Genomic DNA, 24,127 nt, shown 5'->3' on the forward strand with positions numbered 1-24,127 from the left:
TATCATCACATGACCAGGACAGATACCTATCCTCCAGAAATAACAATGAAGGCTTTATTCAATGACTACAAGCAGAGATGTTGAAACATGGGAGAAAATGTTACACAAGGTAGATCTCAAAAATGCATCACGGGGTCTAGGTTTCCATTATGAACTGCATTAAGAACGTGCAACAACTGCCTCTGTACAGATAAGTTTGCATGGAGAATAGGGCCTCTTGCTGATGTTCTTGTTTATATAAGGCACTGGGGTGGCGTTACATGAGCGTTGTGGAAGTTATGCCTAAGAATAGGTCTATTCTTTGCATTCTGCATATAAATGCAATGTACAACAGTTTGAGCCACTTCTATGCTGCATACAATAGGAGAACTGTTTGGCCATAAAGACTGTGCAGTCTCTGTCTTGTACCACTTGAGAGACTATGAGTGGGGGCAGGGAGTAGGAGAGCTGTCCCCAAAAATCCCAATGTCGTTCTATATACCTTGTGCACAGAAGAAATATATGATGCTGCTGTTAGCAATGAACAGTTTCCCAAGTATATAGATTTATATCTTGATTTATCTATGCAAGAGTTCCCTATAATCTGTATCATGGTTTCTTAATGTATCCCTAGACCAAGAATAGTCCTTCACGCAACAGGGTCTTACCCTCAAATCAGAATTAACATGGTAAGTGTAGGATTTGCAACTACTCAGGTCAGCTCTTTGACTGAATACCGGAGATTGATAATTGGTTTTGCCACTTTAAGTCTAGAACGAAGGAGGCTTTATGAATGCAATATCAATGGCCAATGCACAAAAACTCTTAGCAACGCCAGAATAAATGAATATGACAATTTATATGGCCCACCCTACGGAATCTGCATTAGAGGATTTCCAAGAATTGCACAATGATTTTGAGGGAGATTTCAAAACAGGAAATTGTATAAGAGAGGAGAACAATGTACTGTAAAGAAGAATGGCAGAGTCCAGGGAAAACTGACATGGCTAGTAGGTCACAGCAAATGGATTTGATTCGATATCAGCACTTACATACATAAAGCATAGCAAACTATTGGGAGTAAGCCAGTAGTTTTTTTTATATAACAGGATGTCGATAGAGTACAATGAATTATGTACACAATTCGGTGCAATAATGCATAAAAAAGAGCACCATGACTGATGCACCGAGACTTTTACTGATTCATACAGCAAGTGGACACTGCTGAACATGATATATTGAAGAGAGCAAATATATATATATATATATATATATATATATATATATATATATATATAATATGAGCATTGGGCCAGGCTATAAAAATCCATAAATTACAGTTTATAATCCCAATCTGAGTCTATCAATGTAATTTGGTGAAATTCTGACTGGTCTTTGACTAAAACTAGGTGATCTCCACAAATGAGTCCCTTACCGCACTTCATGATAGAGATCACGATCATGAGTGGTTGATAAAGATCCTTTCCGTATATTTGACCAAAGTATAGAGACAGTGTAAATGAACTCAGGCTTACCTTGAGCCGCTCAATGGCTTCCTCTCCTCCAGGGGTGGACATGATCCTCTCCTGTATGCTTGTAACAGTAGACAATCCCACCTGACTACTGAGAGAACAGGATGATGGGGAAGATGCCAGTGAGCTCATGGAGGCTGTGGAGAAATGGCCAGGCCGTTGATTCTCATTGGATAGCAAGTACTTATTCTTAAGGTTCTGGTTATCGTTGATGTCTGACAGAGGAAGGCAGGCCACAGAAGGAAGAGCTGAAGGAAGGAGAATAACCAAGGGTAGAGGAACAAGGAGAGAGGGAAACCACAGTGAGAGACAGGAGAGAAAGCTCAAATCTGCATCACATCATTCATGATGGCAGCTCAGAAAATCACACGGGGCACAAGAAAGTGAGGAAAATGAGAAGAGTAAGGGTAGTGAGAAGTAGACAGTGGTGCGGAGTGCTTTTGGGTATTACATTTATATATGGAATGGTGGAATTAGCACCAGAGCCTCATCATATATATATATTGCACATTAATAGACAAGAGTCAATATGAACAGTCTGCATTGTCTTTCTATGTTATCCGCAGAGGTGACACCCTAGTTCATGGCACTTCCAAAGACTTTATGCCCATCTACTAAGTATTACTGATGCACTCTAGAAGTTGGCATTGTCCATAACTTTTATAATCTCATAGCTTGGATATTTAATAATTAGTGAGTTGTGTTAATTGGACTCCATTACATGTAATGCACACAACCAAGCTCCTATCAACAGCTGGAATATAAAGATATTTCTGAAAGGGGCAAGTAAAGGGGCAATTTGCTCAAAAGACTATTAATCTCTGGAATATTAGTGTGGTCTCTGCAAGGGAGTCCCCACAGATATCTGAAACGGGGCTATGTCCGATACCCCACATCTGAAATGGGGCTATGAGGAGCTGCACTCTAAGCAAAGGTTCTGTGCTCTGCCAACAATATGGCTATATTAGATACTACTCTGCTTTCTACTGTCCACAGTATCTGCTGGCCATCTGATAAAAAAAAAATCCAGGTTTGCAGGAGCATACATGTACCATACCAGGTGCAGGAATAAGTTGGGCTGCAGAGGTTACACACAATGAAGGTGAGGCAAAGTAATTGGAAAAGTCCATAAATGTTATGTGAACAGGAACTAACATAAATATTAGTGTCTTACAGATATTTAACATATCCTTAGTAAAAAGAAGTTACATCCTATTGTGCCAATTTCATACTTTTTATGACCCCTGGACAAAAAAAGCAGAGCAGCACAACATTGTACAGTTTTTGGGTATAGAGCAATAGCAAAGTCTTCTAGCAAAGCCAACCAGTGAAAAAAGCGAGCAAGACCAGAAAGAGAAAGGACTTTAAAAGTTCTCAAGTCTTATGCAAACAAAGCCTAATAGCAGTATGATAAAAAAAAAAAGAACTACAACTTTCTCATAACCCTTGTATCAATTCCTCACTACTTGCAAGATCTCTGCTAGTGTTCAGTGAATAGAAGCATTTAAGTTTACATTGAGAGGAGTAAAAAAATCTGTTCTGCCCATAAAGCTGAACTTCTTGCAATGTATCAGGGCAGAATATCTCTATTAACCTGAGTTCAGCTCAACAGGACTGAGCTGTAGTATAAGGGACAGCATCACTATGTTGTAATGTCTGTGCAAAAAATGAAGGGGATACAGTGTCCACTGGACTAATGCATTACCTTCAGTTTTCTGATAGAAGTGGGTTTATTGGAATTAAACCTGCACAGATCATGTTTCAGTTGTCTTTCTTAAAGGGAACCTATTACATGGAAAACACAGCACAATCTGCAAGCCATATGATATAATAATAAAGCAGGAGGAGCTGAGCAGATTGATATCTAATTTTACAGAAAGACTTTCAATATAACCTGTCATTTATCCACTGAAAGCTCTCCTCTTTCTTTGCGGTCCTCTCAGTGACTTATAGCCTCCCCTCTATGACTGTGTTGCAGAGAGCGCTGTCAATCACGGATAGGCCCAGCCTCCTTGACGTCATAGCAAAGAAAGAGCAGCGATTTCAGTGGCTTAATAACAGGTAATACTGAATCTCTTTCCACATACTATATATCAATCTCCTTATCTCCACGTGCACTAGTACATGATGCCTTCAGACTAAACTGCATCTATCATGTGACAGGTTCTCTTTAAGGATAGTCATCAACAGTAAAGTCCACAAAATCTGTATAATTTTAGGACAAATTTTAACAAAGAATTCTCTGATACACTGCAAAACAACCATAGCTGTGGCAGAAGATCAAAGTAGATTCTGACCTTAGGGAGCCTTCACACGGAGTTACGCTGCGCTCATTCTGATTGTAAAAACACGTTCAGAACGATCGTGTAAAAAGCAGCTCCCATTGACTTGAATGTGAGCCGGCATACGTGCACTCCCCATTGAAATCAATGGGAGGCTTTTTACCCTATTGCTTTCAATGTATTACACGCGTATCACATTGAAAGTAATAGGGAAAGAAGCCTCCCATTGATTTCAATGGGGAGCGCACGTATGCCGGCTCACATTCAAGTCAATGGGAGCTGCTTTTTACGCGATCGTTCTGAACGTGTTTTTACGATCAGAATGAGCGCACCGTAACTCCGTGTGAAGGCTCCCTTAAAGAAAAAAATAGTGAGAAATAGTACAATATATATAGTTGTATATCTTTTTAGTTAATCATTAATGAGATTTATTTGCAAGAGACTGTAAAACTGGAAGGATAAGGAAGGTAACAGCCAAGAAGAAAATTATCTGCTTGATCACTAATTCGGTAGATAAAGGGTGCAGAGTTAGGCGCCACTGACATGAGAATATGGCCACCACTTGGTAAGAGACTGCAAAGCCATCATGCAAAGATTAGCCAGCAGAACAGTTAGTATCCTCAGCGCAGCAGCAGAGCCTTTCTTAATGGGCGGAAATCTCAGACAGATCCTTACAGCACATTTCATAAATTTCTAATGTTACCCAGCAACAAAGGTTAAATTCACTTAATGGCCCTCACAGTATTCAAGCCTGTAGGGAGCAGCCAAGCCTACTGTCTACACATACACTATGCACTCGGGTGCTGTAAATGAAGTGCTGGCGACAGATCAGAACCAAAAAAACTTATCAACCCGGTCAATCATATATCTCTATTGAAGGGAATCAGTCACCATGAAAATGCAGTATAGTCTGCAGACCACCATCACTGATAGGAACAGTAAGGGGGCAGTACTGAGAATAGGAGGGGCACGGATACAAATGTATAAATGACAGGTTATACTGAATCTTTTCCTAAACAAACTATATATCAATCTGCTCAGCTCCTCCAGCTCTCTAACATGCTGCCCACATTTTCATGGCGACCAGTTCCCTTTACATTTACAAGGTCATATATAAAATGTTAATTCACCAATGAACACCATTTTAGTGTTGGTTAACAGAATAAATACACTACACATGTACTGATGCTGTATTCACAGCAATGTCGTTTCACTGTTGTTGGGGTCTGTTGTATGAACTGAGGTGTATGTGGGATGGCCCCATTGCCATTCAATAATGTTAATCCTTGTGTGTTCCATTTGGAATAATTGATATGCAACTTATTACCTTGGTGGGAAAAATGCTGGAAATCTGTACAAAAATGTACCTATATGTGTAAAAGGGGTTGTGGAAACCCTGTTCATGAGTATGGAATATGGATTGCACATGGATTTAATTTTATTACATTTGTGCTGTGTGAACATAATAAACTAAATAAATAAACTAAATATTTACATAGTGACTCCACCAGCAGAATGGTCAGTGCAGATCTGGAGTATAATAAAAGATTTTAGGCATCATGCACATTGCTGTGTCTAATTTGCGGTCCACAAAACATGGCTCAGTGTTCTGTTTTTTTTTTTTTGGCCCGTGTGTTATCAATGTGTAATCAGTATAAATGATGCAAGACCACAAAAATGTTCAGTATTGCACCACTGTCATCCGTATTTGCACATCCGCAAACAAACAAACGTTGTAGGTAGATAACTATCTAGCAAATACGGATGTCACACGGTCTGTTGTTTTCTGTTTCACATAGGCTTCTATGGGCTAGTCTGTACTAAAAACACTGGGCAAAATCGGGAATGCTCTCAGCTTTGTGGCACGGACTCGTAGCCCCAGAACACAGATCCGTGGAAAACACAGTATTGTGGATTGAAATTAATCGCTCAGGGTGCTATCCAGGAAAAAAACAGGATTGTACACTGAAATAACACAAGGCTGTGTGCATGATGCCTAATTCAGACTAGGAACAAATAAGAAATGTAATGTGACTATACTTTTTCCATATAGAATGACCATATATAAAAGCGGTAAAATGGTGCTCATCAGTGGACGTAACCTTCTATTGAATACACAGCATGCAAAAGATTTCCTTCTTCCAATAATGCAATTCTAACTTGTAACCAAGCCTTAAGAAATACTTCCTATATCTCTTATATATGTCTTATTTTCACTTAGCATCTGCTTAACTGACCACTTAAATACCACAAAGGATTACAAGAGTAACTTCTGGGTTGCTGCCATATATCTATGATCCAGCCTGTTATCACTTTATAAGCATATTGCATATTTTGGTGTAACTTTTTCTAAGCTCCACAATTCTGTCTGGGATTTCACTGCGGTCTGTGCTGGCATGCAAGATTCAGCTTCAAGCTGCTTGACTGAAAAGCAAGGCTGATGAGAATAAAGATTACTGATATACTGTACACACATTTCACTCCGGGGAAATTGTCTTCAATAGAATCAACTAATGGAAAGCAGGAGGAAAGACAAGATGGAAGGAATTTTTAGTATTCAGGAACACTCCAAGAAGTGTAGAGGGGGTTTGTTAACAAGATTTTTCCAGAATTTAACACTGATGTCCTGTCCTTAGATTAGATCTTACCCCTGAAACATCCTCCGGGCAGCACAATGCGGCCAATTCACTGGAATTGCTGACACAGCACCATCTATATGGTTGTGTCTGGTGCTACAGCTGAGCCCTATCCAAATGGGGCTGAGCTGTGTCTATACTGTAGTACCAGACAAAGCCGCACGGCTGTGAGCAGCACTTTGCCTTGTACTGCAGCAAGCACTATGATTCCTTGTTCGACTAATCCGTAGGGTCTTGACAGTTTGATCCCCACCAATTACGTACTGATAGATATCAGCAAGATAGACATATTAAATTATGGAAAACCTTTTACAGTATATTCCAGAGAGGACAGAGTATTCTCTGTGTTTACTCACTTCTAACCTTGCAGACTAAGCTTGTATTGATCATATGCATTATATTAACAAAGCAGTCATAAGATGAGCACTATGAAACTACACAGAAAAGGGCAAATAATAAGAGCACTTATCACCATCATACTTTTTTCAGCCAGTGGTAACATCTATAAATGTAATTTTCACTCTCTAACAAAAATACATTTATACATGAATGACGCCTTCCCTTCAGGAAATTCAATCACGAAAATTTCACAATGCTCATCAGATCAACTGACTATAAAGAGGAGACTCTTACATAAATGTTAGTGCATCTCTACATGCTACTTACTGTCAATGATATCACCCAATCCCTGGGCTCGCAGAAGTTCTTTCAGACGGGACACTTCATCTTTAAGTTCACGCACCAATTTAGCATTGGGATCTTCATTAATAATAGCATTACATTTGATCTGTTTAGCTCGATCTGCATATCTGTAATAAAAACGACAACATGTAGATAGATCTTAATGCGATTATTCACATAAAACTGGGCTTTGTAGTCCTATGCTGTGTTTCGTATAAATATGCATTGCTATTAATATACTAGTAATGGATAAACTGTTGTTGTATCAATGACGGATCATCTCCAAAAATTATTTTTCATAACAAAAGCACTCATTTTAAATAAATGTTATCAGTGAATTGTGGTGCAAATCTACATCATTTTTATTATATATATATATATATATATATATATATATATATATATATATATATATATATATATTAAAATTTGCAATACCTTGGATAAACAAGCAGATAACTTATCAACACAGCCCTGCAGAGTTAGGGTCACCTGAATCAAATGGAACTTTCCCTTGTGAATTGGTGCCTCTGTTACCCAGATACTCCCTCTTTCGTTACTATGCAAATGACCTATTTGGAGCAACAAGAGCATTGCTTTTGCTGGAGGTAAGTGGCTACACCTTCATTGCTCCAAAGAGCTCATTTGTATACCGACAAACAGCAAGACCTCAGCAACCCGAGACATTAATTCACAAAGGGAAAACATGGTGGCCATAGGCTATCTATATGAGGGTTGGCTTGATATGCTGGGTTCTGCTGACAGACTCCCTTTAGCTAATGATGAACTAGTTTCTAGGAATAAGCTGTTTGACAACCCACTGAACAGACTGTGGTTGTTAGACAGTTCACTCCTAGCAACAAGAATGTCAAATATGAATCAGCAGTTCAAGGGACTGACAGCAAAAAAAGGAAATAAAAGCTGTGTCATGCTATTATATTTCCCTGCAGTGGAAATGTATCATTACATGCTGGTCGCTCAAATTAGTATTCGACTATGTAAAACATGCTTATAGAAGCTCATAGATGGAGCCAATCCAGAGACAAACCCTATAATATAGAACATTCATTCCTTCTCTCACCTTAATGTGCTCAATGTTTCATCATAATTTATATCTGCTGGACTCAGAGCTGCGACCATAGCAGTGCGAGAGTTTCCACCTAAGAGAGAAGTAAATCATTAATACAGATCCCTAGACACATGTATTAAGTCCGCCATATTGTATCAGCACTCATCCTATAAAAACTCTTCAATAATATTGCCTCTAGAGCAGCAATTCATGTCCATAATTTCATACCTAAATTCTCACGCAGCAGCCAGGTCAGGACAGAATCTCTGTAGGGAATGAAGTCTGTCTTTTTCTTCTTTTTGCTCTAAAATTTGCAAACATGATATTAAAGTTAAACCTCCAATGAAGGAGAATGTTTTATGGAAACATTTCAGTATCACACAGATAATATAGAACAATCTTTTTTTACATGGAAGAAATGGTGAATTTGGTAAAGAGTAAATAATGTCCCGCACCACACCAGAAACACTGTGGATAGTGAGGAGCTGCACCTACCTTGCTGGGACAGTTGTCCTGAAATGACGGCATGAACAAAAGAGAGCAAAGACATCGTAAGAGGCCAGATCCAAATACATCTTACCAGTCATTATGGGGAATTTATAAAGACCAGTGCGTTGTGAGTTTATATGAGCCATAACTGAAATGTACGACAGTCAGGTAGTATTTCAGGTATTATTCACACCCATTTTCTGGTGTGAGTTATAGTAACTCTGTTGGGCCATGGTATCCTCTCCCCAGCCCACCTAGGCCCAAACAGTCAACTTCTTTACCAGTTTAAATTAAATAAATCCCCCCCCCCCCAAAACTGTATGTAACTCAGTGTGGATTTCTAACCCTTACAACAAAGGAAAACTTAAGCAAAAAGACAGAGTGGCCTCCATAGCTTAGAATTTCAAGGAAACTACAATAAAGTGTGCAGAGATAAGATCACCTATAATAATAAGTACACTAACTTAAAAAAAAAAAAAAAAAAAAAAAAAAAAAGCAAACCTGTTTCTTCATGTAACGTTTTAGGATAAGCTGCTGGGTGTATATATGGGTATATACATGATGAGTAACACTATGTCTAATTATTACATGACTTATACTTTGCATTAGTTAGCAGTTTCCCTGTCTGCACGCGGATTCTGTAGTTTGCAGTCTTCTCTGAGCAGGTAGATGGGGACCAACTGCAATATGCTGTACACAGCAAGTACAGAAGAGTCTGCTCTATAACTGACTTTCTCTCTCTCACTTACAACCAGGACAATGCAGAATAAATAGGCAAGTACTGACATGAGTAAAGTACTTTGGTAGTAATGGAAAGCTTCTATTCAGCTCAAGCATCAGTCTAAGCCTGTTTTATTTCTGTTATCTCCTGCTCACTCTTCCCCCTCCCCTCTCCATATACTTCTATAGACATAAGTCATCAGACCTACAATCCTGATAGAGCAGAGATTTTTTTTACAGTGAAAGTCCTTTTAGCTGAATGAGATGGAGCAAGTAGCCTAATAAGTGGAAAAGAAAGCATTTTTCTCTGATAACTTATTCTACAAAGATTCTTATTGCCGTCCTAAACATGTTGCTTGCTAGATATATTTGATATTTTATTTACACAATTAATACACTTTAAAGTTTTGCCTTATAGTAGTGTCATCCACTGGCAGCGTGTTTCCCAATAAGTTATCCTATACCAAGAAGGTAGGATCAGACCTTAGGTTCAAGACAATGCAGCCTACAAAGTCACAATGACTTTTAGTGAAATGTACCCTTCTATCAAAGTACCTGCAAACTGTTATATACAATCAGCAAGACGGTCGGAAGCTATAATAGGAAAACTAAATTCTCAGTGGTTGCTCTAAAAGTCTGGAGACAAATAATAGATCATGGGGCAGAGCCACTGCCTGCTGATGTACAGAAGATGTGCTAGGGAAATTCCTATTTGGTTTGTGCCTGCTACTGCGCTAGAGAACTCCTGCCTGCAACTAGAGCATCTCTACTTCAATACTAAAAAAAAATCTGCTGCAAGAGCAACAATATTTTCCTAGACTATAAACTACTTGGCGTTGTCTGTGCATGTCTGCATACCAGATCCGATTATCCTGGAATAATGTGCGGCTTTCAGTACCCAAAAGAGGCACCTGAGTTGGGTGTGATCTGCCTCTGTCTTGAAGACAGCGGAGTTGAGCAACAATCCTCACATTAAAATATAGATATATACTAAAATATATATGGAGAGATAATAGGATTTACTAGGAGCCACATTGTTCTCTTGAAAGGGAATTCAGGGTAAATTTAGACGCTAGATATAGCACCTATAAATGCGTCAATCGACTCAGCATAATGTTGCTGGATTTTATTTCCATATTTCAATTATGAGGATGTTTTAGTACAAACAATCACTTGCGTGAAAATACATTGTCTCACTCCCCTTATACAGTTTACATAACTGTTGGCAGCACATCCCCTATTTCCGTGTAGTTGACAAAGAGTATTGTGTACTGTGCAAATAGCTCTAGGCAGGTTTGGAAAAAAAAATACTGCAAATTAAGAATTAAAAAAAAATAAAAAATAGAAGTGTTAATTTCATTTTGCCAGTTAACAAAATGCAAAATGAATGAACAAAAGAGAAATCTAAATCGAATCAATAAATGGTGTGACTACCCATTGCCTTCAAAAACAGCATCAGTTCTTCTAGGTACACGAGCACACAGTTTTTGAAGGAACTCAACAGCGAAGTATGTTCCAAACTCCTTGGTCTTCAGGTGGATGTGGGCAACGATCTCAAATGATTGTTATATCATTCCATGTAAATCGCTACTAGTGCATCACTTCATATCACTTCTTATTCCTCAGAACCCACAATCTACACACTACGAGAACACTTACCACCTCTGCAAGAGCGGAGATGACTTTCCCCAGTGTGGTCAGAGATTTGTTGATATTAGCACCTTCCTGTAAAGATATAAAACATCACAAGGTTATTTCTCGGTAGTTTTTAAGGCTCCAGATGTTATAAACATCACCAAGATTCCATAATTCCACAAGCTGTATCAGCACTTACGGGGCACAAAATAGGACAAAATATATATATTTTTTTGTCTTTGCCTTTACACTGTATTAAAATCTATGGGAAAAGGAAGCATGTCACTCTCACTAGTAACATGTCATGTGGTCGGAGAATGACAAATACAGCCTGACAAGGAGCACACCCATACAACTGCATTGTACCCCTTCCACATGTTTACCACTTGTGACCCTGCAGGCAAAGTGGACATTAATACACAGCATACACTTCCCAGAATCTCTCATTGTACAGCTGGATTCAGTTTATTTCACAGACAGTACATTAATATTCTTAAAGAAACACCGGCTGGGTGACTGCTCAAAGCTTCTGTTCTACCAACAGCAAAAATCAATGTTCTGTCCTCGCTCTCATCAAAGTCCCACATTACAGAGAAATGCTACAGATGAGATTTCTCCATGTCAATGGAAAAACTTATTTGCTTAAAGCTTTTTAGAGCCAACTCATCCTCCACATCAATACCTACATTCTCAGGCTACATTAGCACGACCATTTGCATGTGCCGGGTCTGTGGTTGAACGGCACATGCAGAATACCCGTGTGCTGCCTGTAGCTCCATAGACCCATTATAATAGCTTTCAGAAAGTCTGGGTAAAAAATGGACAAGTATAGGACTTGTACTGTGTTTTGGCACAGCCCCATGATAATACATGGGAGTGCGTATGAGCCCATTAAATTGTAATGGGTCAGTATGGTTGTTGTGAAAAACACATTTGTGTGCATGGAACCTTACTGAACAGAAAAGTAACAGCTATGTGTACAAACATCCACAGGGATATAGATGGTTATTTGGATTAAAACAACGTTCCTATGGCAAGGCAAGCAAAGGTGGGAAGTGTAGTCTTTGATACATTACTAGCACGTCCATACTTCAAGCATGCTATAAATAATCCACAAATATCTTTCTTCTTATATACAAAAGTTTAAAAAGTTCTATGATGTGAATTATTTTAATTGGTTAGTAAATAGAACAACAAATTGGATCTAGACTATATCTATCAGGATCTCAAATAGAATAACATTAATGGTTAATTTTGCGGAGATGTTAGTGAAGATTCGCGGTCCATGGGACTGTGTGATGCAGATGTTAACAAGGATTAAAACTCACTTTTAGTCGGGTCCCCTTTGCTCCTGTGGAATCCGCTCTTTCACTCCCAGCCAGATCTACCAGGCTTATTTTACTGACCTGTAGAAGAAAGAAGCAGGATTATTGATACCAATACACAAAAGACAGCTGTGCAGATAGACCTCTAATGTAGCAAGATTCCCTGAAGTATCCATATATGTCCCATAACATACAGTTTAGTAAGCCTATAAGACAGTGCTCACCTTCTCTGTAGAGAGATTAGTCTCCACATCGAGCCTCCTTTGGGTGAAGACTATAGTGAAGACTGCATGGGAGCGACTGCTGGTCTCATTCATGTTTGTGGCGGCCACAGTTCTAAAAAAGAAAATGACAGATATGATTTTTATACAACAGTAAACATTCACTAAGTAGCCACATGTATCCAGTCATGGCACACGTGAGCTTTCAGCCAGTTTCACCAATGCATGAAATGGGGATATTGTCACTCCTTAGGAGAGACCACCTTGTAGGTGTGTGGAGTCATTGCAGCAAAGGCTTGTTGGAAAGTCAGGCATGATGTATAAGGGAGCTTCCCAAAGAGGGCAGCATGCAGAGGCACGGTTTCCCTATTTACATCTTGGGAAACACATCTGCATATTCTTCCAATGCATGAAAATAAGACTCTGTCTGTTGCTGCTTTGAGGCTTTGCCACTGGCCACATTAATGGGATATCACTCACATTAAATTATATCAATCTATCAGTTAATGTGAAAAGTCCTTGTCTCATGAAGTAGTAGTGAACCCGGCTCGGTGCCCAGAGGATTACCATGTGTCTGGCTTCCCAAAGCCCTGGTTATTATCAGTGGCCAGCCAGATTAACGCTAAAAGTAGATATACGGAGAGCACTCACCTGGCCTTATTTCCTGCATCCATCAGGTCAGCAATATCCGTATATGAGGTGACGGCTAACTTAGACAAGTCTTCTACATAGGGTCCGAGTAGCGGGTGCTCCCTCACTCGCAGGTTACCTTTGTTTTTAGGGTTTAACAGGTCACGGACGCGCTCACAGTAAATTTCCATATAACTAACCTGTATGGGATATAATAATGGATGAAACAGAGAGAAAAAAAAAGTGAATTATTGATAAGATTCTTATTATTATTTAAAAACCAAAATACTGCAGGACTAATACTACAATGATCTAAAATGCTCAGCGGCATCATAAATAGCAGGTTCTGTCTGTTCTTTATCTGAAATGTCCCGTAGATAGGTTAAGGTCATCTGAACCATAGCGTGTTTTCCCCTTGGGAATCGATGCCTCCGCGGCCAAGACATTTGGAGTAACAAAAGCATTGCCGTTGCTCCAAAGAGGCAAGCAGCAATGACCTCACTGCTCCAAAAAACTAATCTGCAGATTGAGAAAAATGACGATATCTCACAACAAAGCCACCAATTCACCAGGGGAAAACGCTACTGAATTCAGGTGAGATGAACCTAGCTATCTGCAGGGCTGGGTTGATATGCTGAGTTCCAGGGATAGACTCCCTTTAACAGGTATGTACACTTTTCTCATTGCTCTAATAAATCTAGAATAATTTTAAAAAAAGAATCAATTTTGTAAATAATCTTGAAAAAAAAAATAAATAAGTCACTGTTTCGTGCTTACAGCTCCTATATAAACACATATATCTCCAAGGTTACAGACTACTAACAAACCTAGTCTGTAGTCTGATCCTGCACTTATGTGTTACACTCTTCATTCTGCCCACATATTAGGAAGGAGAGGGGGCGAAGGGAGTGGATGATGAGTAAATACAAGGATTGTTGCAATGTTTTTTTCAGTTTATAGTGTAGATGCCCTGGAGCAATGTAAAAAGAATAGGCTTTATAATTAAAAAAAATCCTTTCTAAGCATATAATAGCAGTCACAGTGTACTCTCATTACAGTCCTGGTGGGCTCCGCAGATTAAAATCTCATGATTGTAGAATTAAAAAAAAAATATTTGTTATCATCTGAATAGGTAGAAGCAATTTGGCTCATAAGCACACATTAGTAATGTATGCATTAAACTTTTAGAAGGAAGCAATGAATAATTCACTAGGAGTTAGGCTCTTCAATTGCTTCATATAATAAGCAGCCCTGGATGTAGGAGAATGGTGAGCGAAGTTTATGTCTGTGCATATAAATGTGTAGCACGCTGCAGTACAGATGGTTCAATACTTATACACAATGAATATAATGGAATCCATTATAATCTCCATAACAACAGTTTCCTAGAATGCTCTGGTCTGACCCCTTGTTACAATGTACCTACTGCACGCACATTGGATGTGTCTATCAATTTGCAAAGAAGCTGAAATATTATACTGGCCACACTGGACTAAAATGGCTGTCTTCAGCCCATGGAAATCTGAGCGCAGGTTTAGGCATTATTCTATGTCACTTAAATGCTACCATTGTATTATATAGCAGTGCATGATGTACCATACCCTCAGACTATATATATGGCGAGCCTAGTCTGACATCACCTCCAGTCTCTTTTCTTACTTGGGAAGGATGGAATTACAATGTGAATCTGGGAAAAGTAACATTAATGGATGGGCACCCATTTGCCTCTGTGAAATGGATGGGCTAAACAGATGTTTAAAAAAACAACGTATTCTGAATGGTGCCTTGGGTATGGATTTTAAAGGGAATCAATTCCTATAAATAATATATGGTTTGTGGTGCTGACAGAGCGAACTGTAATGCAATGCCAAAAGAAAGAAAGATCCAATCTAATAACTAGATGGAATTCAGGAGATTATTGACCAGAAATGTATTATGGGAGTTGTATAAATTGGTATGCATTGGGCGCCCTCTAGTTGTGACTGCAGACAACCGAAATAATATTTCATTCTATGGCTTTTGTGAATGTAGTAAGAGGAGGGGAGAAATGATGTTCACAGGTGGAGGTGCAACTAAAATTGGATGCCGTAACAGTCACAATCCATCAATACTACCAGAAAAAGAAGCAATAATGGCAGTAACCAAAATGAACCCACATTTTCAATGAGAGCCTTATATCTAATAATAGTTGCAAAACTCTTGAGTGTGAAGTATAGACATATAAGAAAACATATCTACATGATGTCAATGAATCATTCAACAATGAGTTGACTAAGTAGATCAAAGAGATTGCATTAACTAATAGTCAGACATGCCTCACGACTCCACATCAGCTATTACACATCGCCTTTTTGCTGGATGCAGGGTTCCACTTAAAATCATTGCCCTGCCGTGACTCACAGTTGACGTTGATTTTTTTTCTCTTTTTTTAATCCAAGCTAAAGTAACACGGCTGACGTAGATGAAAGAAGTGACCTAGTTATAGGAACCTACAATTACCAGGACCCCGTGCAAGCAGCAATTCCCACACACTGCAATGACAAAATCTGCTTATGCCAAAAAACTGTAACCTGTTGGCGCTCTGAAACCGCAATCACAAATATCCAGCGCTTGTAATCTTATATAATCACATAAGCTTCTCCCGACAGAACAACAATAGAGTCGGGGATCACAAAGAGCAGGGATGATTATTACATACACCCTGGGTTGTCAAGACAAACTAAATGGCAATTTACTGCAGAGGAGGAAAATACTCATCTTAGATTATTACATTTTGGCAACACATTTGCTATAATAGTGTCCAATAACATATTAGCTTTCATTCCATAGCTTGCATCACAACAAAAAAAAATAAGATACAATCTGACTGGTTGCCATTGGTAAACCAGGTTTACTGTGACATGGCTTGTAGATAACACAGCGGTTTCATTAATGTTCTAGAATGGTCATAAGGATAATAGAAAAATAATAGGTACACCATGAATAGAAATACTATGTCAGATGTAATATCACGTGACTACTCACCTCTACGGAGAAGGAGACTTCATCATTGTTATTACAGTTGATTTTTTCAAATAGTTCCTCACATAGCTGGGGAAAGAGCAAACAAGAAGGATGTAGGAAAGTTGGGTGAGAAAGATGACAACAGCAGGGTGTCAATATCCATGCGTTAATCTGTGACATTCCATACATTTTCCACTGGTGAGGGTCAACTGCTTGTAAGCCTACCTTAATATTGAATGGGGACATCCAGACCATAGTTAAAAGAGGTGGTAGTGCATATGTGGTCATTTTGCATTATTATATCCCTACCGGTAACTAATATAAAAAAAAACACGAAAACTTGGTGATCTTCAGTAGTTGATACCTTTTTAATGGCTAACTCATAATGATGACAAATGGCTAACGTTTCGAAGCGCAAGGCTCCTTTGTCAAAGCAAATTTAAAAACATTTTTGAAGGATGCATATATATATATATATATATATATATATATATATATACACAGAGCAGGCACAAAGGGTGTTAGATTTCAGGAGGAGGGGGGGGGTTGTTAGTAGTTGGTGAGACAATGTAAGCAATTGGAGGAGACATTAGGTCGAGACAATGTGGTAATTGGTGGAGACAATATAAACACTTACAGGTCCTTGTCAGATCACACGCTACTGTAAAAAGACATGAACCCCTGTGATGCATTAATCCCACACTCTAGTGTCTGAAACAATGTCATGAATTTATATTCATGTATGCGTCTTTCTCTCTTAGATCTGAAATTCCCTCTCAAAATCAGAATTTTCATGTCATTGGTGATGTTGTGGTCCCCCCTGCAAAAAAGTTTTGATACGGGAAGGTCAGATCTTTGTTCTTTAATGGTATGGCGATGTGAGTTCATGCGCAGTCTAAGTTGCTGGCCGGTCTCTCCAACATACAGATTATCAGTGGAGCATTTGGTACACATAATTAAATACACTACATTGGATGTGCTGCAGGTGAAGGTACCTGGAATGTTATATTCCTTGTTCGAGTTTGGTATCTCTATCCTGTCAGTGGTCAGTATGTGGGGGCAGGTTTTGCACCTCTTATTCCCACATGGAAATGTTCCTGCGTTGGTTGGGGATGATAGTGAGCTACTGACCATCATATTCCTGAGGTTTGGTGGCTGTCTATAGCACAGGAGAGGGGGGTCCGGAAATATGGATGTTAGACGGTTGTCTTTTTGTAGTAGTGGATGTAATTTGCGTGTGATACCTCTCAGCGCCTCCAGGTGGGGGTTATAAGTGACAACCAGGGGCACTCGGTTGTTCTCCTGTTTGGTATTGTATCTTAATAACTCCGATCTTGGTATCCTGGTGGCTCTGGTGATTTGGTTATCAATCGTTCTTGGATGGTAACCCTGCCTCAAGAATGTGTCTCTGAGGACTCCGAGGTGTTCTTCTCTATCTGCAGGGTTAGAGCATATGCGATGGTATCTGATGGCCTGGCTGTACACAATAGAGTTCTTTATGTGTTTCGGATGAACGCTGTCCCATCCTAGGTAGGTTGGTCGGTCAATCGGCTTCCGATACAGTGATGTCTCAATTTTGTTGTCCTGTATCTTGATGACTGTGTCTAGGAAGTTTATTTCCGAGAAGGAGTGATTGAGCGTCAGGTTGATGGTGGGATGGAATTGGTTGAATAGTTCATGGAAGGTTTTCAGCTGTTGTTCAGACCCAGTCCAAATGATTAGGATATCGTCAATGAATCGGTAGTAGGCCAGAGGCCTGGTGGTGCAGGTGGAGAGGAAGTCGCTCTCCAGCTTGGCCATGAAGAGATTAGCGTACTGTGGCGCCATTTTGCTCCCCATTGCGGTGCCAGTCTGCTGTAGATAGATACAGTCACCAAAAGAAAAGTAATTGTGGGTGAGGATGAATTTCGTCAGTTTCACCACTGATTCAGCGCTCATACCTCGCTTTTCCATGAAAAACTGGCAGGCGTTTACACCATCCTGGTGTGGGATGTTGGAGTACAGGGATTCTACATCCATGGTGGCCAGGATGGTTCCATCTGGAAGGGGACCTATAGTGGCTAGTTTATTTAATAGGTCTGTGGTGTCCTGAAGGTAGCTGGCTGTACCGGTAACTATACATACATAAATACATCATTTTGGGAAATTCGGCAGTATGTACATAAGTGTATCATATTTGTAATAGTGTATCATATTATGTATGTTATGTTACATTTTAACTTTAGCTCTAGTTTAGTTCTAGTTGTGAATCTTTGCCATGGGTGACAAAATACCTAACTGTAGCTCTATAGTACCCTGAAATGAAGTAGATAAAATAAAATGATCTATATACAGTATGGTTTAACAGGTGTTTGTATAGATGCTCTGCAATATTTTGGACATGGGTTTGAAGGCAACATTTCCATTGAGTCGCTATGTCCCAATTACTTTTTGGTTCCATATCATGCTTTATAAGCAGGCCTAGCTTTGCGACAGCCTGTTTGTCCACATTAAGTAAGGGAAGATTTATAAACCCTGCTGAGAATGGCTACAGTGACCAAAAAGAAATCTATGTACCTGAGGGATAATGCCCGCTTGTGTCTCCTCCTGTTTACCCATCATCGTATAGGACTTGCCAGCACCTGTCTGCCCATAGGCAAATATACAAACATTGTAGCCCTCAAAGGCATGTTCCAGCATCTCCTTTCCAATGTCATTGTACACACGGCTCTGGGATGCAAAGCAGGGGTCATCAGGCTGTGGAAAGAGAGAAAGTGACATTATCAGTGGGCATATCTTTGGACATGGGTGACCAGACTTTACAAAGCAAGCACACTAACAGAAAATGCCTTACATTAGTCAATATATGGAACAACATTCTGTGTGACTCTTTGCCAGTATGTATGGACTTTGTCTGTAAAGGCTGAACTACAGGCCCATCCTTGTCAGACAGGTATAAAAAAAATCTCTGAAGATTTGGTCCATATGGGTTACCACATAACTCCATCTCTAACCGATAAAGCCTTACCTTTCATATAGATATTGGCTGCTGCATATATCACAGGAAATCTAAGTCCTAACCCAAACCCACTCCTACTCCCTTTATCCTTCTTTATTCCTCTTCCCTCATTTCCTTTTTCTCTGCTTTTCCTTCTAAGGGTGACTAAAGCCTCCCAGTTTCTTAGCATGGTGATACATTCAGGTCGGCACAGGACTCTCCCTCTGCTACCACCTATGTTCTCAATCCTTTCTAAGGAGACATCCTGGGGCTTCAATGATATTGGATTTTGTTTCACTGAACTACAGGCAGCGCAACCACTTACCGAGGTGTGGGACCAGTAGGAGTAGTCAAAGCTGAAACTTTTAGCTGGTTCCTTAGGGTTCTTTGGATTGAGAATACCTAAGAATAGAGAATGACATGTGTTATTATAGAAGAGAGGACATTATAACAGGATATGATCACTCTGAGCTGTTTAAAACCTTGGGATGGGTCAAAAAACAATGAAACATAGGGATATCCAGGATCATGGCATGACCAATACCTAGAGGCCAAGAAGAAGGCAAAAACAACGACCATGGATCCCAAATCATAGCACCACCACCAACCAGAACCACCCCAACATCTTCATCTAGGGACCTAGGATCATGGTGACAACATCACCCAGGTACTCAGAATAAGGAAACAATGACCACTTTAGCACCACGAACACCCACAATCCCACCAACATCGAGGACCTCAAACTACAGTAATGCTACCACCCAGGAACCCAGAGCAAGACATCCGCAACTAATGATCCAGAACCACTGCCATACAAAAAACCAAGTCTCAGCACCACAGCACCGTCATTGAAGGACATCACTGCCAATGGGGCTACATGGCATCCGCAGGTATGAGTTACTCTTTATTGGATATATCTTAACTGGTGGAAAGTTCTTACAGTAATCTGATCAAGGGAGTCAATGCAAAAAGGTAAACCCAAAATCAAACCAGTTTTTGTTCCTAACTAAATTCTTTTATTCAGTCACCATTTTTAATAGCAATATGAACAAGGTTTATTCTCTTAATGTTTTCCTTACAAAAGATGGCCAATCATTGTCTGTGCCACAGCAAGAAGATAGAACAAGGGCAGGTAAGACAAAGTCTAGAAGGAACAGACAGACGGTTGCAGGGATCAAACCGCCACCTGGTATGTGCTAAGCTTCCTAGCAGATGTAGTGTCCTTGTGATTCCCTGGAAGTCTCAGCTCCACCAGAAATAGCCGTACTTGCCAAACTGTAAGCACTATTTCAGACTCTGCCCTTTCAGGCTGAAAGAACATGGAAGGAAGGTATTGAAGGTAAAAAAGAAATGATTAGGTCAACTTTTTCTATAGGCAAAAGCAGCATGGAAGCAAACAGTCTCTAAAAGGCATTCTACAGTTTAATTTACACAGCAGTTGCATAATATTTCTTAAAGGGATCCTGCTGCATGAAAAGTGCTGCTTAATCTGCAGGCAGCTTGCTATAGCGCAGGAGCGAAATAGATATATCCTTTGGTGTGATAAGAGTCAGTACAACTTGACATCTTTCCACTGAAATCTCTGTTCTTTGTATGTTGAGATGTCAAGACGGCAGTCCTACCAGTGACTGACAGCTATCTCTGTATACACAGTCATGGAGGCGAGGCTGTCAATCACTGAAAAGGGATATTTTTCATGTTATTCTTCAGATATTAGTCTTACAGGAATGAGATACATCGAAAGATCACAGCCAGTGATGGACATAACCTTTCCACAACTGCAATCCTGATATAAATGAATCTCTACTGTAATACCATTAAAGCTTAAAAGGCACATGGTGAAAATGTCCACTGTACTTTAGTACATACACCGTCTACCAATAACTATTTGGACATCTGTGGTAGAATAGAAAAACAACATTTATTCATATTCAATGGTTGGTGGAGCCTCCACGATTGGCAATTACAGCCTCAACCCTCCAGGGCATACTTTCCACAAGTCCTTGCATGACGGCTAGTGGTATTTTATGCCATTTGACTTAGAGAAGACAGGTAAGTTCTTTCACCGATTTTGGTCGGCTGCTGCACCCCTTAGTTTGGTGATCCAACTCCTCCCAGAGGTGCTTGATAGGGTTCAAGTCTGGGCTCTGGGCAGGTTAGTCCAGTCAGTTAACCTGATTGTCACTGTACTAAGCCATGGTAGACCTCGCTACATGACAGCTGGTGTTGTCATCCTGGAAGTAACATTGGTCTGACCCATAGAACCGCCATAATGTGGGAAGCACACTGTTATCTAAAATAGTGCAATAGGCGTCGACATTGAGTTTACCATCCACTGGGACCAAGATGTGACGTACATCACAACTGCAGATATCTTAATTTGCATGGGTGTCCACATACTTATTGGTAGACAGTGTATTTTGCGTCAAAATCCAAGTGGAAGTGAAAATCCCATTTTATTTATTTATTTATTTGCTATTGTGTCATTGTTTAGTGAACATTTGTATAGTAGCCTTAAATAAATTACCTAACTGTTAATAGAAAAGCTCTAAAATCCTCCTTAACAACCCAAGAATTGAGAGTTGATAAAAAGAATAATCATTATAATCTTTACTTCTTATTAATTGCCAATACATTGTAATCCCATGCTGACATTTTCATGTGACCAAAATTGTTTGCCTATGATCCAATTACGCGGAACCTAATGAGTCCAGAAACCTTGTTTTGGATAAATTAGTCAAAATAATTAGCCAAGTTCTGCTTTGGAGCCTGATGTTCAGGCCACATAATGTTCTTTAGATTTAACTATATGTCTCATGTATAATTATGCTAATTCACCTATGGAAGTGACGTTAATTGTAAGAGGACATTCTGCTGGCTGGTTGCCAGAACTCTAGCTGAAGAAGCCCTGTTTTTGGGACATTTGCCAGACTTCTCTGCCCTATCAGAGGACTGCGTAGTGAGGTCTCTTTGTTTAGTTTAGTCTTAAAATGATTTCTCGTTTTGTTGTAACCTCACTTCTAAGTAAACTATTGTTTGTTTTAATCGACCTGAGAGACAGTTCATCTCCTCTTTTTTGTATAAAAGTTTCCATAACAGTTTGATGGAGAATGCTCAGGCTTGTCCAGCAGCTTTGGTTTCCTCTGCAAGTAACCCAGACGGGAGGATTTACAGGACGGGTAAAGTGGCCACAGGTGACATTTCTTACTTGTCACTTCCTATTTCATCCTTTTGCTTTGAGGAGGTGACTCAGGTGACTTTTTCTCTTTCCTTTAATTGTTTTGTGTTGCTACACTTGTGAGAAGAGGCTAAGTGTGCATAGTAGGATCGCTGTTATGACTCCAAGATGTGGCGTACCAGACTAGAGACGGAATAGGCAGGGCAAATATGAAAAAAAAATAGAACGCTCACAGGGTAATAACGTTACAGAAGTATAGATCAGTTATCCAGCCACCATGTGAATGGGTCCTCACCTGTGCAAGGAATATATAAGGCAAAAAAGTATCAACTGATGCCCAATGTGGATGGTTTCCACCAGGTGTGATACATTGCCCATAGGTCCAGGTAGCTTAACAACTGAAGGACAGGACCAAGAATACTTTTAAAGGTGCAAAACCATCAGAATAGAATCCACACAGGAATTGGTGGATGATGATTTTGGAGGATAATCTTATTTTATTTAAACAAACTTCATAAGAACATGTTTTGGGGTATGCAGATTCCCTCGTCTACGCTCTTTTGGTTTGAAGAAGGGGTCTTTGTAACTCAAAACGCATTCCTATGAAATTTCTTTAAATAAAATAATATTCTTCAAAATTATGGCCCAATTATTCTCCAATTCTTGTGATGCTTCTATTCTGATGGTTTGCAGCTTCAGTGATCTTCTTGGGATTAGTCCAGTCCTTCTGCTGGAATAAAGACCTGATAGCACCAAACGGCTTGTCCAAGGTGTTCCCTCTGACCTCTGATCCCCATACACACTTGTAATGCCAGTATGTAGAGCTCTAGTATTTGTCAAAAGGGGAATGGTCACTTCAAATTGGCGGTATCTCGTTTTTATACAAGCTAGAAAATTCTTTATGGTTATCGCATGAAAGCATTAGGGGGCATTCACACGGAGTAACGCGGCGCTGATTCTGCCACGATAACTCGCGTAAGAATCAGCGCTGCAAAACAGAATCCCATTGATTTTAATGGGTTCAGTTTAACGTGCGTAACACATTGAAATCAACAGGTGAAAAAGCCTCCCATTGATTTCAATGTGTTACGAGTGTTAAACGGAACCCCTTGAAGTCAATGGGATTCTGTTTTGCAGTGCTGACTCTTACGCGACTTATCGTGCCAGAATCAGCGCCGCGTTACAATGTGTGAATGCACCATTATATGCCATTTTAAGTGACCATCCCCCTTTGCAAATGGCACATCTTTACATACCGCATTGAGTACAGGTGTATGGGACAGACTCTCTTTGGCAATGCTTAGAGAATTGCTAGTTGGAACTTTACAGTCTGTTTTCTACTAAGAAGAAGTTAGATAGGTTAATTATATTATTACAAAAATGTTCACCAAACACCACCTGACACAATAGCAAAAAAAAAAAAAAAAAGAAAAAAATAACAGTGATGGTGACCAACACTGTAGAATGGTAATCCATAATCCTGTGGCCACAATTTTATTTCTTTTTAAAATCTGTGTCAATAAGTAGAATGTCGCTTGTCAAAGTGGATTCCACTTGGGGAAAAAAAAACTAGAGGTCCACTGTACGTGAATCAGCAAAACGGATTTCTGCTGCAGATATTTATGACAGAAAAACCCATTATCTGATCATGACCTAAAAATTGCAGCAACAAAAATACTTTGCCATTAAAACTGCAGCCGGATGACTGACTCCTGACTGCCATTTACAATCATAGCCTGATAATGCTGACTCCTGCGAGCAAACGCTGCC

General features: G+C 39.6%; 1 protein-coding gene across 3 annotated transcripts in view; it reads right to left on the bottom strand.

Moving 5' to 3' along the window:
• Positions 1 to 24,127, bottom strand: part of KIF1B (kinesin family member 1B) — a 110,699-nt gene that overhangs the window by 49,066 nt on the left and 37,506 nt on the right. Inside the window, exons 3-15 of one of the 3 annotated variants that reach the window (XM_075280019.1) lie at positions 19,505 to 19,581; positions 18,759 to 18,938; positions 16,224 to 16,289; positions 13,221 to 13,399; positions 12,573 to 12,684; positions 12,352 to 12,429; positions 11,048 to 11,113; positions 8,675 to 8,692; positions 8,408 to 8,483; positions 8,192 to 8,270; positions 7,096 to 7,238; positions 6,268 to 6,303; positions 1,515 to 1,759 (exon numbers count right to left, since the gene is read on the bottom strand). In XM_075280019.1, the coding sequence (XP_075136120.1) occupies positions 1,515 to 1,759; positions 6,268 to 6,303; positions 7,096 to 7,238; positions 8,192 to 8,270; positions 8,408 to 8,483; positions 8,675 to 8,692; positions 11,048 to 11,113; positions 12,352 to 12,429; positions 12,573 to 12,684; positions 13,221 to 13,399; positions 16,224 to 16,289; positions 18,759 to 18,938; positions 19,505 to 19,581 (1,355 nt within the window). The remainder of the gene's footprint in view (positions 1 to 1,514; positions 1,760 to 6,267; positions 6,304 to 7,095; positions 7,239 to 8,191; positions 8,271 to 8,407; positions 8,484 to 8,674; positions 8,693 to 11,047; positions 11,114 to 12,351; positions 12,430 to 12,572; positions 12,685 to 13,220; positions 13,400 to 16,223; positions 16,290 to 18,758; positions 18,939 to 19,504; positions 19,582 to 24,127) is intronic. The other 2 variants (XM_075280016.1, XM_075280018.1) reach the window with 2 other exon arrangements.

Source organism: Leptodactylus fuscus, chromosome 6, assembly GCF_031893055.1.
Source record: "Leptodactylus fuscus isolate aLepFus1 chromosome 6, aLepFus1.hap2, whole genome shotgun sequence".
Lineage (NCBI taxonomy): Eukaryota > Metazoa > Chordata > Amphibia > Anura > Leptodactylidae > Leptodactylus > Leptodactylus fuscus.